The sequence below is a fragment of the Oncorhynchus masou genome, chromosome 27, assembly GCF_036934945.1.
Source record: "Oncorhynchus masou masou isolate Uvic2021 chromosome 27, UVic_Omas_1.1, whole genome shotgun sequence".
In the NCBI taxonomy this organism is placed as follows: Eukaryota; Metazoa; Chordata; class Actinopteri; order Salmoniformes; family Salmonidae; genus Oncorhynchus; species Oncorhynchus masou.
The window spans coordinates 64,102,536-64,115,346 of record NC_088238.1 but is presented as its reverse complement, the minus strand read 5'-3'; the positions used below and the strand labels follow the sequence as shown (position 1 = coordinate 64,115,346).

The 12,811-nt window shown below is 48.0% G+C and overlaps 1 protein-coding gene across 1 annotated transcript in view; it reads left to right on the top strand.

Annotated features, from left to right (window-relative positions):
* The window catches only part of LOC135515542 (steroid 17-alpha-hydroxylase/17,20 lyase), a 52,814-nt gene extending 40,751 nt beyond the window's left edge, over window positions 1–12,063 (top strand). Inside the window, exons 9-11 of the mRNA XM_064939158.1 lie at window positions 7,105–7,208; window positions 7,714–7,967; window positions 12,016–12,063. Of these exons, the coding sequence (XP_064795230.1) occupies window positions 7,105–7,208; window positions 7,714–7,967; window positions 12,016–12,063 (406 nt within the window). The remainder of the gene's footprint in view (window positions 1–7,104; window positions 7,209–7,713; window positions 7,968–12,015) is intronic.
* The last annotated feature ends 748 nt before the right edge of the window (window positions 12,064–12,811 follow it).

Genomic DNA, 12,811 nt, shown 5'->3' with positions numbered 1-12,811 from the left:
ATATAAACAGCGTTATGGTAATGTGGCCACACCGTCTCCCATGAGCTTCCCAAGTTGTGACATACGGACCAGTTCGTAGCTGAATTCTTCACAGATCTTTTATACTTTTCTCCGGAACATGAAATTTGTTCGTACCTCAATTTCTGTGAGGTGGAAGGATTTCCTTTGTTCTCCATGAAAATATACTCTCTCCATGTGGCCATGTGGCAGGGTCTTCTCAGGAATTTACGACCTCTCTGACCACAGCAACCTAGTTGAAGGAGGCAGGGAGAGGCGGATGGGGCTTGCAATACCCAAAGAGGCCAACGTCATGACCTAACTAACACACCTAACTTACCTCACCTGTTATGGTCCCCATCCCTCACACCGCCATGACTCACAGCAGGTAACTAACACACCTGACCTACCTCACCTGTTATAGTCCCATCCCTCACACCGCCCTGACTCACAGCAGGTAACTAACACAACTGACCTACCTCACCTGTTATAGTCCCATCCCTCACATCGCCCTGACTCACAGCAGGTAACTAACACACCTGACCTACCTCACCTGTTATGGTCCCCATCCCTCACACTGCCCTGACTCACAGCAGGTAACGAACACACCTGACCCACCTATACCTGTTATGGTCCCCATCCCTCACACCGCCATGACTCACAGCAGGTAACGAACACACCTGACCTACCTCACCTGTTATAGTCTCCATCCCTCCCACCGCCATGTCTCACAGCAGGTAACTAACACACCTGACCTACCTCACCTGTTATAGTCTCCATCCCTCACACTGCCCTGACTCACAGCAGGTAACTAACACACCTGAACTACCTCACCTGTTATTGTCCCATCCATTCTGACTCGCAGCAGGAACCTACTAACACACCTGACCTACCTTACCTGTATAGTCCCATCCCTCACACTGCCCTGACTCACAGCAGGTAACTAACACACCTGACCTACCTTACCTGTATAGTCCCATCCCTCACACTGCCCTGACTCACAGCAGGTAACTAACACACCTGACCTACCTAACCTGTTATAGTCCCATCCCTCACACCGCCCTGACTCACAGCAAGTAACTAACACACCTGACCTACCTCACCTGTTATCGTCCCATCTCTTCTGACTCACAGCAGGTACACACCTGACCTACCTCACCTGTTATCGTCCCATCCCTTCTGACTCACAGCAGATAACTAACACACCTGACCTACCTCACCTGTTATAGTCCCATCCCTCACACCGCCATGACTCACAGCAGGTAACTAACCAAATCAAATCAAATCAAATTTATTTATATAGCCCTTCGTACATCAGCTGATATCTCAAAGTGCTGTACAGAAACCCAGCCTAAAACCCCAAACAGCAAGCAATGCAGGTGTAGAAGCACGGTGGCTAGGAAAAACTCCCTAGAAAAGCCAAAACCTAGGAAGAAACCTAGAGAGGAACCAGGCTATGTGGGGTGGCCAGTCCTCTTCTGGCTGTGCCGGGTAGAGATTATAACAGAACATGGCCAAGATGTTCAAATGTTCATAAATGACCAGCATGGTCGAATAATAATAAGGCAGAACAGTTGAAACTGGAGCAGCAGCACGGCCAGGTGGACTGGGGACAGCAAGGAGTCATCATGTCAAGTAGTCCTGGGGCATGGTCCTAGGGCTCAGGTCAGTTGAAACTGGAGCAGCAGCACGGCCAGGTGGACTGGGGACAGCAAGGAGTCATCATGTCAGGTAGTCCTGGGGCATGGTCCTAGGGCTCAGGTCCTCCGAGAGAGAGAAGGAGAGAATTAGAGAACGCACACTTAGATTCACACAGGACACCGAATTGGACAGGAGAAGTACTCCAGATATAACAAACTGACCCCAGCCCCCGACACATAAACTACTGCAGCATAAATACTGGAGGCTGAGACAGGAGGGGTCAGGAGACACTGTGGCCCCACCCGAGGACACCCCGGACAGGGCCAAACAGGAAGGATATAACCCCACCCACTTTGCCAAAGCACAGCCCCCACACCACTGGAGGGATATCTTCAACCACCAACTTACCATCCTGAGACAAAGCTGAGTATAGCCCGCAAAGATCTCCGCCACGGCACAACCCAAGGGGGGGGGCGCCAACCCAGACAGGATGACCACATCAGTGAATCAACCCACTCAGGTGACGCACCCCCTCCAGGGACGGCATGAGAGAGCCCCAGCAAGCCAGTGACTCAGCCCCTGTAATAGGGTTAGAGGCAGAGAATCCCAGTGGAAAGAGGGGAACCGGCCAGGCAGAGACAGCAAGGGTGGTTCGTTGCTCCAGAGCCTTTCCGTTCACCTTCCCACTCCTGGGCCAGACTACACTCAATCATATGACCCACTGAAGAGATGAGTCTTCAGTAAAGACTTAAAGGTTGAGACCGAGTTTGCGTCTCTGACATGGGTAGGCAGACCGTTCCATAAAAATGGAGCTCTATAGGAGAAAGCCCTGCCTCCAGCTGTTTGCTTAGAAATTCTAGGGACAATTAGGAGGCCTGCGTCTTGTGACCGTAGCGTACGTGTAGGTATGTACGGCAGGACCAAATCAGAGAGATAGGTAGGAGCAAGCCCATGCAATGCTTTGTAGGTTAGCAGTAAAACCTTGAAATCAGCCCTTGCTTTGACAGGAAGCCAGTGTAGGGAGGCTAGCACTGGAGTAATATGATCAAATTTTTTGGTTCTAGTCAGGATTCTAGCAGCCGTATTTAGCACTAACTGAAGTTTATTTAGTGCTTTATCCGGGTAGCCGGAAAGTAGAGCATTGCAGTAGTCTAACCTAGAAGTGACAAAAGCATGGATGAATTTTTCTGCATCATTTTTGGACAGAAAGTTTCTGATTTTTGCAATGTTACGTAGATGGAAAAAAGCTGTCCTTGAAATGGTCTTGATATGTTCTTCAAAAGAGAGATCAGGGTCCAGAGTAACGCCGAGGTCCTTCACAGTTTTATTTGAGATGACTGTACAACCATTAAGATTAATTGTCAGATTCAACAGAAGATCTCTTTGTTTCTTGGGACCTAGAACAAGCATCTCTGTTTTATCCGAGTTTAAAAGTAGAAAGTTTGCTGCCATCCACTTCCTTATGTCTGAAACACATGCTTCTAGCGAGGGCAATTTTGGGGCTTCACCATGTTTCATTGAAATGTACAGCTGTGTATCATCCGCATAGCAGTGAAAGTTAACATTATGTTTTCGAATAACATCCCCAAGAGGTAAAATATATAGTGAAAACAACAGCGGTCCTAAAACGGAACCTTGAGGAACACCGAAATTTACAGTTGATTTGTCAGAGGACAAACCATCCACAGAGACAAACTGATATCTTTCCGACAGATAAGATCTAAACCAGGCCAGAACTTGTCCGTGTAGACCAATTTGGGTTTCCAATCTCTCCAAAAGAATGTGGTGATCGATGGTATCAAAAGCAGCACTAAGGTCTAGGAGCACGAGGACAGATGCAGAGCCTCGGTCCGATGCCATTAAAATGTCATTTACCACCTTCACAAGTGCCGTCTCAGTGCTATGATGGGGTCTAAAACCAGACTGAAGCATTTCATATACATTGTTTGTCTTCAGGAAGGCAGTGAGTTGCTGAGCAACAGCCTTTTCTAAGATTTTTGAGAGGAATGGAAGATTCGATATAGGCCGATAGTTTTTTATATTTTCTGGGTCAAGGTTTGGCTTTTTCAAGAGAGGCTTTATTACTGCCACTTTTAGTGAGTTTGGTACACATCCGGTGGATAGAGAGCCGTTTATTATGTTCAACATAGGAGGGCCAAGCACAGGAAGCAGTTCTTTCAGTAGTTTAGTTGGAATAGGGTCCAGTAAGCAGCTTGAAGGTTTAGAGGCCATGATTATTTTCATCATTGTGTCAAGAGATATAGTACTAAAACACTTGAGCGTCTCTCTTGATCCTAGGTCCACGCAGAGTTGTGCAGACTCAGGACAACTGAGCTTTGAAGGAATACGCAGATTTAAAGAGGAGTCTGTAATTTGCTTTCTAATAATCATAATTTTTTTCCTCAAAGAAGTTCATGAATTTATCACTGCTAAAGTGAAAGTCATCCTCTCTTGGGGAATGCTGCTTTTTAGTTAGCTTTGCGACCGTATCAAAAAGGAATTTTGGATTGTTCTTATTGTCCTCAATTAAGTTAGAAAAATAGGATGATCGAGCAGCAGTAAGGGCTCTTCGGTACTGCACGGTACTGTCTTTCCAAGCTAGACGGAAGACTTCCAGTTTGGTGTGGCGCCATTTCCGTTCCAATTTTCTGGAAGCTTGCTTCAGAGCTCGGGTATTTTCTGTGTACCAGGGAGCTAGTTTCTTATGAGAAATGTTTTTAGTTTTTAGGGGTGCAACTGCATCTAGGGTATTGCGCAAGGTTAAATTGAGTTCCTCAGTTAGGTGGTTAACTGATTTTTGTCCTCTGGTGTCATTGGGTAGACAGAGGGAATCTGGAAGGACATCAAGGAATCTTTGTGTTGTCTGTGAATTTATAGCACGACTTTTGATGTTCCTTGGTTGGGGTCTGAGCAGATTATTTGTTGCAATTGCAAACGTAATAAAATGGTGGTCCGATAGTCCTGGATTATGAGGAAAAACATTAAGATCCACAACATTTATTCCATGGGACAAAACTAGGTCCAGCGTATGACTGTGACAGTGAGTGGGTCCAGAGACATGTTGGACAAAACCCACTGAGTCGATGATGGCTCCGAAAGCCTTTTGGAGTGGGTCTGTGGACTTTTCCATGTGAATATTAAAGTCACCAAAGATTAGAATATTATCTGCTATGACTACAAGGTCCGATAGGAATTCAGGGAACTCAGTGAGGAACGCTGTATATGACCCAGGAGGCCTGTAAACAGTAGCTATAAAAAGTGATTGAGTAGGCTGCATAGATTTCATGACTAGAAGCTCAAAAGACGAAAACGTCTTTTTTTTTTTTGTAAATTGAAATTTGCTATCGTAAATGTTAGCAACACCTCCGCCTTTGCGGGATGCACGGGGGATATGGTCACTAGTGTAGCCAGGAGGTGAGGCCTCATTTAACACAGTAAATTCATCAGGCTTAAGCCATGTTTCAGTCAGGCCAATCACATCAAGATTATGATCAGTGATTAGTTCATTGACTATAATTGCCTTTGAAGTAAGGGATCTAACATTAAGTAGCCCTATTTTGAGATGTGAGGTATCATGATCTCTTTCAATAATGACAGGAATGGAGGTGGTCTTTATCCTAGTGAGATTGCTAAGGCGAACACCGCCATGTTTAGTTTTGCGCAACCTAGGTCGAGGCACAGACACGGTCTCAATGGTGATAGCTGAGCTGACTACACTGACTATGCTAGTGGCAGACTCCACTATGCTGGCAGGCTGGCTAACAGCCTGCTGCCTGGCCTGCACCCTATTTCATTGTGGAGCTAGAGGAGTTAGAGCCCTGTCTATGTTGGTAGATAAGATGAGAGCACCCCTCCAGCTTGGATGGAGTCCGTCACTCCTCAGCAGGTCAGGCTTGGTCCTGTTTGTGGGTGAGTCCCAAAAAGAGGGCCAATTATCTACAAATTCTAACTTTTCGGAGGGGCAGAAAACAGTTTTCAACCAGCGATTGAGTTGTGAGACTCTGCTGTAGAGCTCATCACTCCCCCTAACTGGGAGGGGGCCAGAGACAATTACTCGATGCCGACACATCTTTCTAGCTGATTTACACGCAGAAGCTATGTTGCGCTTGGTGATCTCTGACTGTTTCATCCTAACATCGTTGGTGCCGACGTGGATAACAATATCTCTATACTCTCTACACTCGCCAGTTTTAGCTTTAGCCAGCACCATCTTCAGATTAGCCTTAACGTCGGTAGCCCTGCCCCCGGTAAACAGTGTATGATCGCTGGATGATTCGTTTTAAGTCTAATACTGCGGGTAATGGAGTCGCCAATGACTAGAGTTTTCAATTTGTCAGAGCTAATGGTGGGAAGCTTCGGCGTCTCAGACCCCGTAACGGGAGGAGTATAGACCAGAGAAGGCTCGGCCTCTGACTCCGACTCGCTACTTAATGGGGAAAACCGGTTGAAAGTTTCTGTCGGCTGAATGAGCGACACCGGTTGAGCGTTCCTACAGCATTTCCTTCCAGAAACCGTGAGAAAGTTGTCCGGCTGCGGGGACTGTGCCAGGGGATTTATACTACTATCTGTACTTGCTGGTGGCACAGACGCTGTTTCATCCTTTCCTACACTGAAATTACCCTTGCCTAACGATTGCGTCTGAAGCCGGGCTTGTAGCACAGCTATCCTCGCCGTAAGGCGAGTACAGCGACTGCAATTAGAAGGCATCATGTTAATGTTACTACTTAGCTTCGGGTGTTGGAGGTCCTGACGAATCGTGTCCAGATAAAGCGTCCGGAGTGAAAAAGTTGTGGGTGGAAAAATATATATATATATATATATATATATATATATATATATGTGTGTGTGTGTATAACAACAGTAATTAAAAAGTAAAAACCGTAAAATTGTCAGGTAGCAAAATAGGTTGGCAACAAAACGCACAGCACAGCAACTCGAAAACAGGTCTGCAAGTTGTGACTAACACACCTAACCCTAACCCTACAGCATAATACAGCACACTACAGCATACTACAGCACACTGCAGCATACTACAGCACACTACAGCACACTGCAGCACACTACAGCATACTACAGCACACTACAGCACACTACAGCACACTACAGCATACTACAGCACACTGCAGCATACTACAGCACACTACAGCACACTGCAGCATACTACAGCATACTACAGCATACTGCAGCATACTACAGCACACTACAGCACACTACAGCATACTACAGCACACTACAGCACACTACAGCACACTACAGCACACTACAGCACACTCAGGATACTAAAGCATACTACAGCACACTGCAACATATTACAGTGTACTAAAGCGTACTAAAGCGATCTAAAGCATACTACATTTTCAAACTTTCACATACTATAAAATGTATATTTTCGCATACCCAAAATGCCTATTATGTAGAGTTCAAGTACCGGTTTTTGGACATGGCCAGTCTCTCTGTCCTCCCCAGTATCGGCGGTCATTCCATCTGTAAGGGAAGCCGTGTACTGGTGAACATGTGGGCCATACACCACGACCCGGAACACTGGGACCAGCCAGAGGACTTCAGACCAGGTGAGATAGATCCTCACAGACACACGCTCACACACACACGCTCACACACACATGCTCACACACACACGCTCACACACACACACACACACACACACACACACACATGCTCACACACACACACGCTCACACACACACATGCTCACACACACACATGCTCACACACACACACACGCTCACACACACATGCTCACACACACATGCTCACACACACACGCGCACACACACACGCTCACACACACACACATGCTCACACACACACACATGCTCACACACACATGCTCACACACACATGCTCACACACACACGCTCACACACTCACACACACACGCTCACACACACATGCTCACACACACATGCTCACACACACACGCTCACACACACACGCTCACACACACACGCTCACACACACACACACGCTCACACACACACCCTCACACACACACACACGCTCACACACACACACACACAGTTGAAAATAACACACCAATCCCTTCTCCCTCCCCAGAGCGTTTCCTAGATGACAAGGGCCAGCGCTTCACTCCTTCCTGTTTCATGCCGTTTGGGGCAGGGCCTCGGGTCTGCGTGGGCGAATCACTGGCCAGGCTGGAGCTGTTCCTGTTTGTGAGTGGTCTGCTGCAGAGGTTCAGCTTCAGCCCCGCCCCTGGGGTCCCTCTACCCGACCTGGAGGGGCGCCTAGGGGTGGTGCTACAGCCACTCAGATACACCCTCACTGTTACACCTAGACCAGGCTGGGAGGGGGTGAGGGGGAGAGGGAGGGGGAGGGGGTGTGGTGGAAGGATTGAGAGGGAAGGGGAAAAGACTGAGGGGGAGGGACTGAGGGGGAGACACTGAGGGGGTGGACTGAGAGGGAGGGGGAGAGACTGAGATGGGGGAGACTGAGGGGGAGATACTGAGGATGGGGGGTTAGGGGGAGTGTTGGATGGATTGAGGGGAAGGGGGAAAGACTGGGGGAGTGACTGAGAGGGGGTGAGATACTGAGGGGCCGAGGGGGAGGGGAGAGGGACTGAGGGGGAGGGGGTGAGATACTGAGAGGGAGGGACTGAGGGGGTGAGATACTGAGGATGGGGGGTTAGGGGGAGTGTTGGATGGATTGAGGGGGAAGGGGGAAAGACTGGGGGGAGTGACTGAGAGGGGGGGATGAGATACTGAGGGGCCGAGGGGGAGGGGAGAGGGACTGAGGGGGAGGGGGTGAGATACTTGAGAGGGGGGACTGAGGGTGAGAGGGGAGAGGGGAAGAGGGAGGGGAGCATGCAATGCATCTGACTCTTGGTAATTCAATGTTTTAATTCAATGTTTTAAATGTACATGTCCATAATCAAATCAATAAATGAAGATCTATCTAACCTAATGACATATATCTATATGGTTCCATTTAACCATCACAGAGAGTACTGATGGGAGTTATAGTTTAGATATTTATTATCAGGCAGACGTACAGTATATAGACAGGCTGATTTAGGACACAGACAGACACAGAGGGTTACTCCCTAATCAACAGAGATCTATAGTAACAACTGGTCTGGGAGCAGACTGTACTAACAACACCTCTGTTTGTTTGTTCGACAAACCATACCACAGGAGTGGTCATTTTAGTCCCATATTGGCCCTTTGAATCCCAGATGGGCCCTTTGAATCCCAGATGGGCCCTTTGAATCACTGACCGGCCCATTAAATCCCAAACTGGCCCTTTAAATCCCAGACTGGCCCTTTAAATCCCAGACTGGCCCATTGAATCCCAGATGGGCCCTTTAAATCACAGACCGGCTCTTTAAATCCCAAACTGGCCCTTTAAATCCCAGACTGGCCCTTTAAATCACAGACCGGCTCTTTAAATTCCAGACTGGCCCTTTAAATCACAGACCGGCTCTTTAAATTCCAGACTGGCCCTTTAAATCACAGACCGGCTCTTTAAATTCCAGACTGGCCCTTTAAATCACAGACCGGCTCTTTAAATTCCAGACTGGCCCTTTAAATCCCAGATGGGTCCTTTAAATCACAGACTGGCCCTTTGAATTCCAGGTGGGCCCTTTAAATCAGAGACTGGTCCTTTAAGTGACTCTGAGAGGGAAATGTGGGCCCAACTGTACAAGCTGGATGATCCCGGTTCTAGACCGGTTGTGTGTCTAGCTAACTGTTTGTGTTCAATAGATCTGGGACCAGACTAGGATGAGGCAGGCTCCGTAAAATCCACAAGGACAGTTTCCATGGAGATATGATACTGTGAACTCCTGGGGAACAACATCATATGTTGTAAACAACAATAACAACAATAATAACAACAAAATCAGAACACCATATGATATTCATAAAGTCTCAGTGTTCCTCATGATCCGCTGTCATCGACTCACATTCCCACAGTCTGGTCACAGAGGACATGCTGGGATCTGTAGTTCCTCAACGAACACTGCTACACTCTCTCCTAGAACTACAGTATGTCTGTATGCCTGGACATGTCTCTGGGTTTAAACTGTAGAGGAATGGCCCGAATGGAAACCTAATCCCCATAGTGCACTACTTCTGACCAGAGGCCCTAAGAACATAAAGTAGTGCACTATTAAGGGAATAGAGTGTGATTTGGGATGCATACCTACTGTATATACTGTATGTGAGTAGGGAGTAACTGGAACATGTTGGCCGAATACTGACTGACCGACTGGCAGACTGGTTTACTGGCTGACTGGTTTACTGACTGACCGGCTGGCAGATTAGATTATTGACTGACCGGCTGGCAAACTAGTTTACTGACTGACTGGTATACTGACTGACCGGCTGGCAGACTGGTTTACTGACTGACTGGTTTACTGACTGACCGGCTGGCAGACTGGTTTACTGACTGACTGGCTGGCAGACTGGTTTACTGACTGACTGGTATACTGACTGACTGGCTGGCTGGCAGACTGGTTTACTGACTGACTGGTATACTGACTGACTGACTGGCTGGCAGACTGGTTTACTGACTGACTGGTTTACTGACTGACCGGCTGGCTGACTAGTTTACTGACTGACTGGCTGGCAGACTGGTATACTGACTGACCGACTGGCAGACTAGTTTACTGACTGACCGACTGGCAGACTAGTTTACTGACTGACCGGCTGGCAGACTGGTTTACTGACTGACTGGCTGGCAGAACTGGTATACTGACTGACCGGCCGGCAGACTAGTTTACTGACTGGCTGGTATACTGACTGACCGGCCGGCAGACTAGTTTACTGACTGACCGGCTGGCAGACTGGTTTACTGACTGACTGGTTGGCAGACTGGTATACTGACTGACCGGCTGGCAGACTGGTTTACTGACTGACCGGCTGGCAGACTGGTTTACTGACTGACCGGCTGGCAGACTGGTATACTGACTGACCGGCTGGCAGACTGGTTTACTGACTGACTGGTTGGCAGACTGGTATACTGACTGACCGGCTGGCAGACTGGTTTACTGACTGACCGGCTGGCAGACTGGTTTACTGACTGACCGGCTGGCAGACTGGTTTACTGACTGACCGGCTGGCAGACTGGTTTACTGACTGACCGGCTGGTAGACTGGTTTACTGACTGACTGGTTTACTGACTGACCGGCCGGCAGACTAGTTTACTGACTGACCGGCTGGCAGACTGGTTTACTGACTGACTGGTTTACTGACTGACCGGCTGGCAGACTGGTATACTGACTGACCGGCTGGCAGACTGGTTTACTGACTGACCGGCTGGTAGACTGGTTTACTGACTGACTGGCTGGCAGACTGGTTTACTGACTGACCGGCTGGCAGACTGGTATACTGACTGACCGGCTGGCAGACTGGTTTACTGACTGACTGGCTGGCAGACTGGTATACTGACTGACCGGCTGGTAGACTAGTTTACTGACTGACTGGCTGGTAGACTCATTTACTGACTAACTGGTTTACTGACTGACTGGCTGGCAGACTGGTTTACTGACTGACTGGCTGGTAGACTGGTTTACTGACTGGCTGCTTTACTGACTGACTGGTTTACTGACTGGCTGGTTTACTGACTGACTGGTTTACTGTTTTTTTTACTGACTGGCTAATTTACTGGTTTATTGGCTAACTGACTGACTGACTGACTAACTGACTGGCTGGCTGGTTTACTGACTGACTGGCTGGCTGCCTGGCTTACTGATTGACTGACTAACTGACAGGCCGGCTGGCTAACTGGTTGACTGACTGACTGGCTGGCTAACTGACAGGCTGGCTGGCTAACTGGTTTACTGACTGACTGGCTGGCTGGCTAACTGGTTTACTGATTGACTGGCTAACTGACAGGCCGGCTGGCTAACTGGTTGACTGACTGACTGGCTGGCTAACTGACAGGCTGGCTGGCTAACTGGTTTACTGACTGACTGGCTGGCTGGCTAACTGGTTTACTGATTGACTGGCTAACTGACAGGCTGGCTGGCTAACTGGTTGACTGACTGGCTGACCTAGTGACGTCATGGGTGTTCTCTTCAGTAAAACTCCCTCTGTTCCTCCATGTTAGAAATACAAAACTCTCCTTCTGTCCAGAGCTTCTAGAGCCAGACGGACGGACACTAGCTAGAAGATCACAGAACCTTGACGTGTGATCCCTTGTGTTAGCCATGTTGTTAAATGAGCACAGCACACTGTTAGGAAACAAGACTCAAGACGTAATGAACGGTGATCCTTAAATGTGAGTTTTTCTGGCGTTAGGATTGTAAATGTCTTGTAGTGTATCCATGGCTTGAGGACAATATGAGCTGTAGTTGAACACAGACACGTTGGTTCTGAGTTCTTCTCTGGTGAACTGCAGCATCTGAAGATCAAACTGGCGAGGTGCTCTGAAACACTCCGGATATAAACATTTATTCTGGTCCTGCAGAACACTGGACTAGAATCAGTCATGTATATTCTAGTAATCAACAGAGTTCTAGAACATTCCTGTTGACCCTGTCAGTTCTAGAACATTCCAGTTGACCCTGTCAGTTCTAGAACATTCCTGTTGACCCTGTCAGTTCTAGAACATGAACACGACGACAGTCAGATAAATACACTGACAGTATCCCAGTCTGGTCACACTGTCACACTACACTACCCAGAGTTCCACAGCAGGTTTAGTCACATGGTAGTCATGTTATTGCCTTGCTATTGGCTGGTGTTATACGCATTTACTATGGTTACTATAAGAGAGACAGAGCTAGTGATGTTAACAGAACTACAGCAGGCATGTGAAAAGGTTGGTGTGTGTGTCCGGGGGGACTGAGGTGACCATTGTGACACTGAGTTCAAACACAGGCCACACAACATACATTGTTCTGTTCTGACGAGAGAGAGAGCGAGAGAGAGAGAGGGTTTGGCTTCTCTCCTCTCTTGTCTCTCTAGACCAGGTTGTAGTGTCTCTGTGGTGTCTCTCTAGACCAGGTTGTAGTGTCTCTCTAGACCAGGTTGTAGTGTCTCTGTGGTGTCTCTCTAGACCAGGTTGTAGTGTCTCTCTAGACCAGGTTGTAGTGTCTCTGTGGTGTCTCTCTAGACCAGGTTGTAGTGTCTCTCTAGACCAGGTTGTAGTGTCTCTAGACCAGGTTGTAGTGTCTCTAGACCAGGTTGTAGTG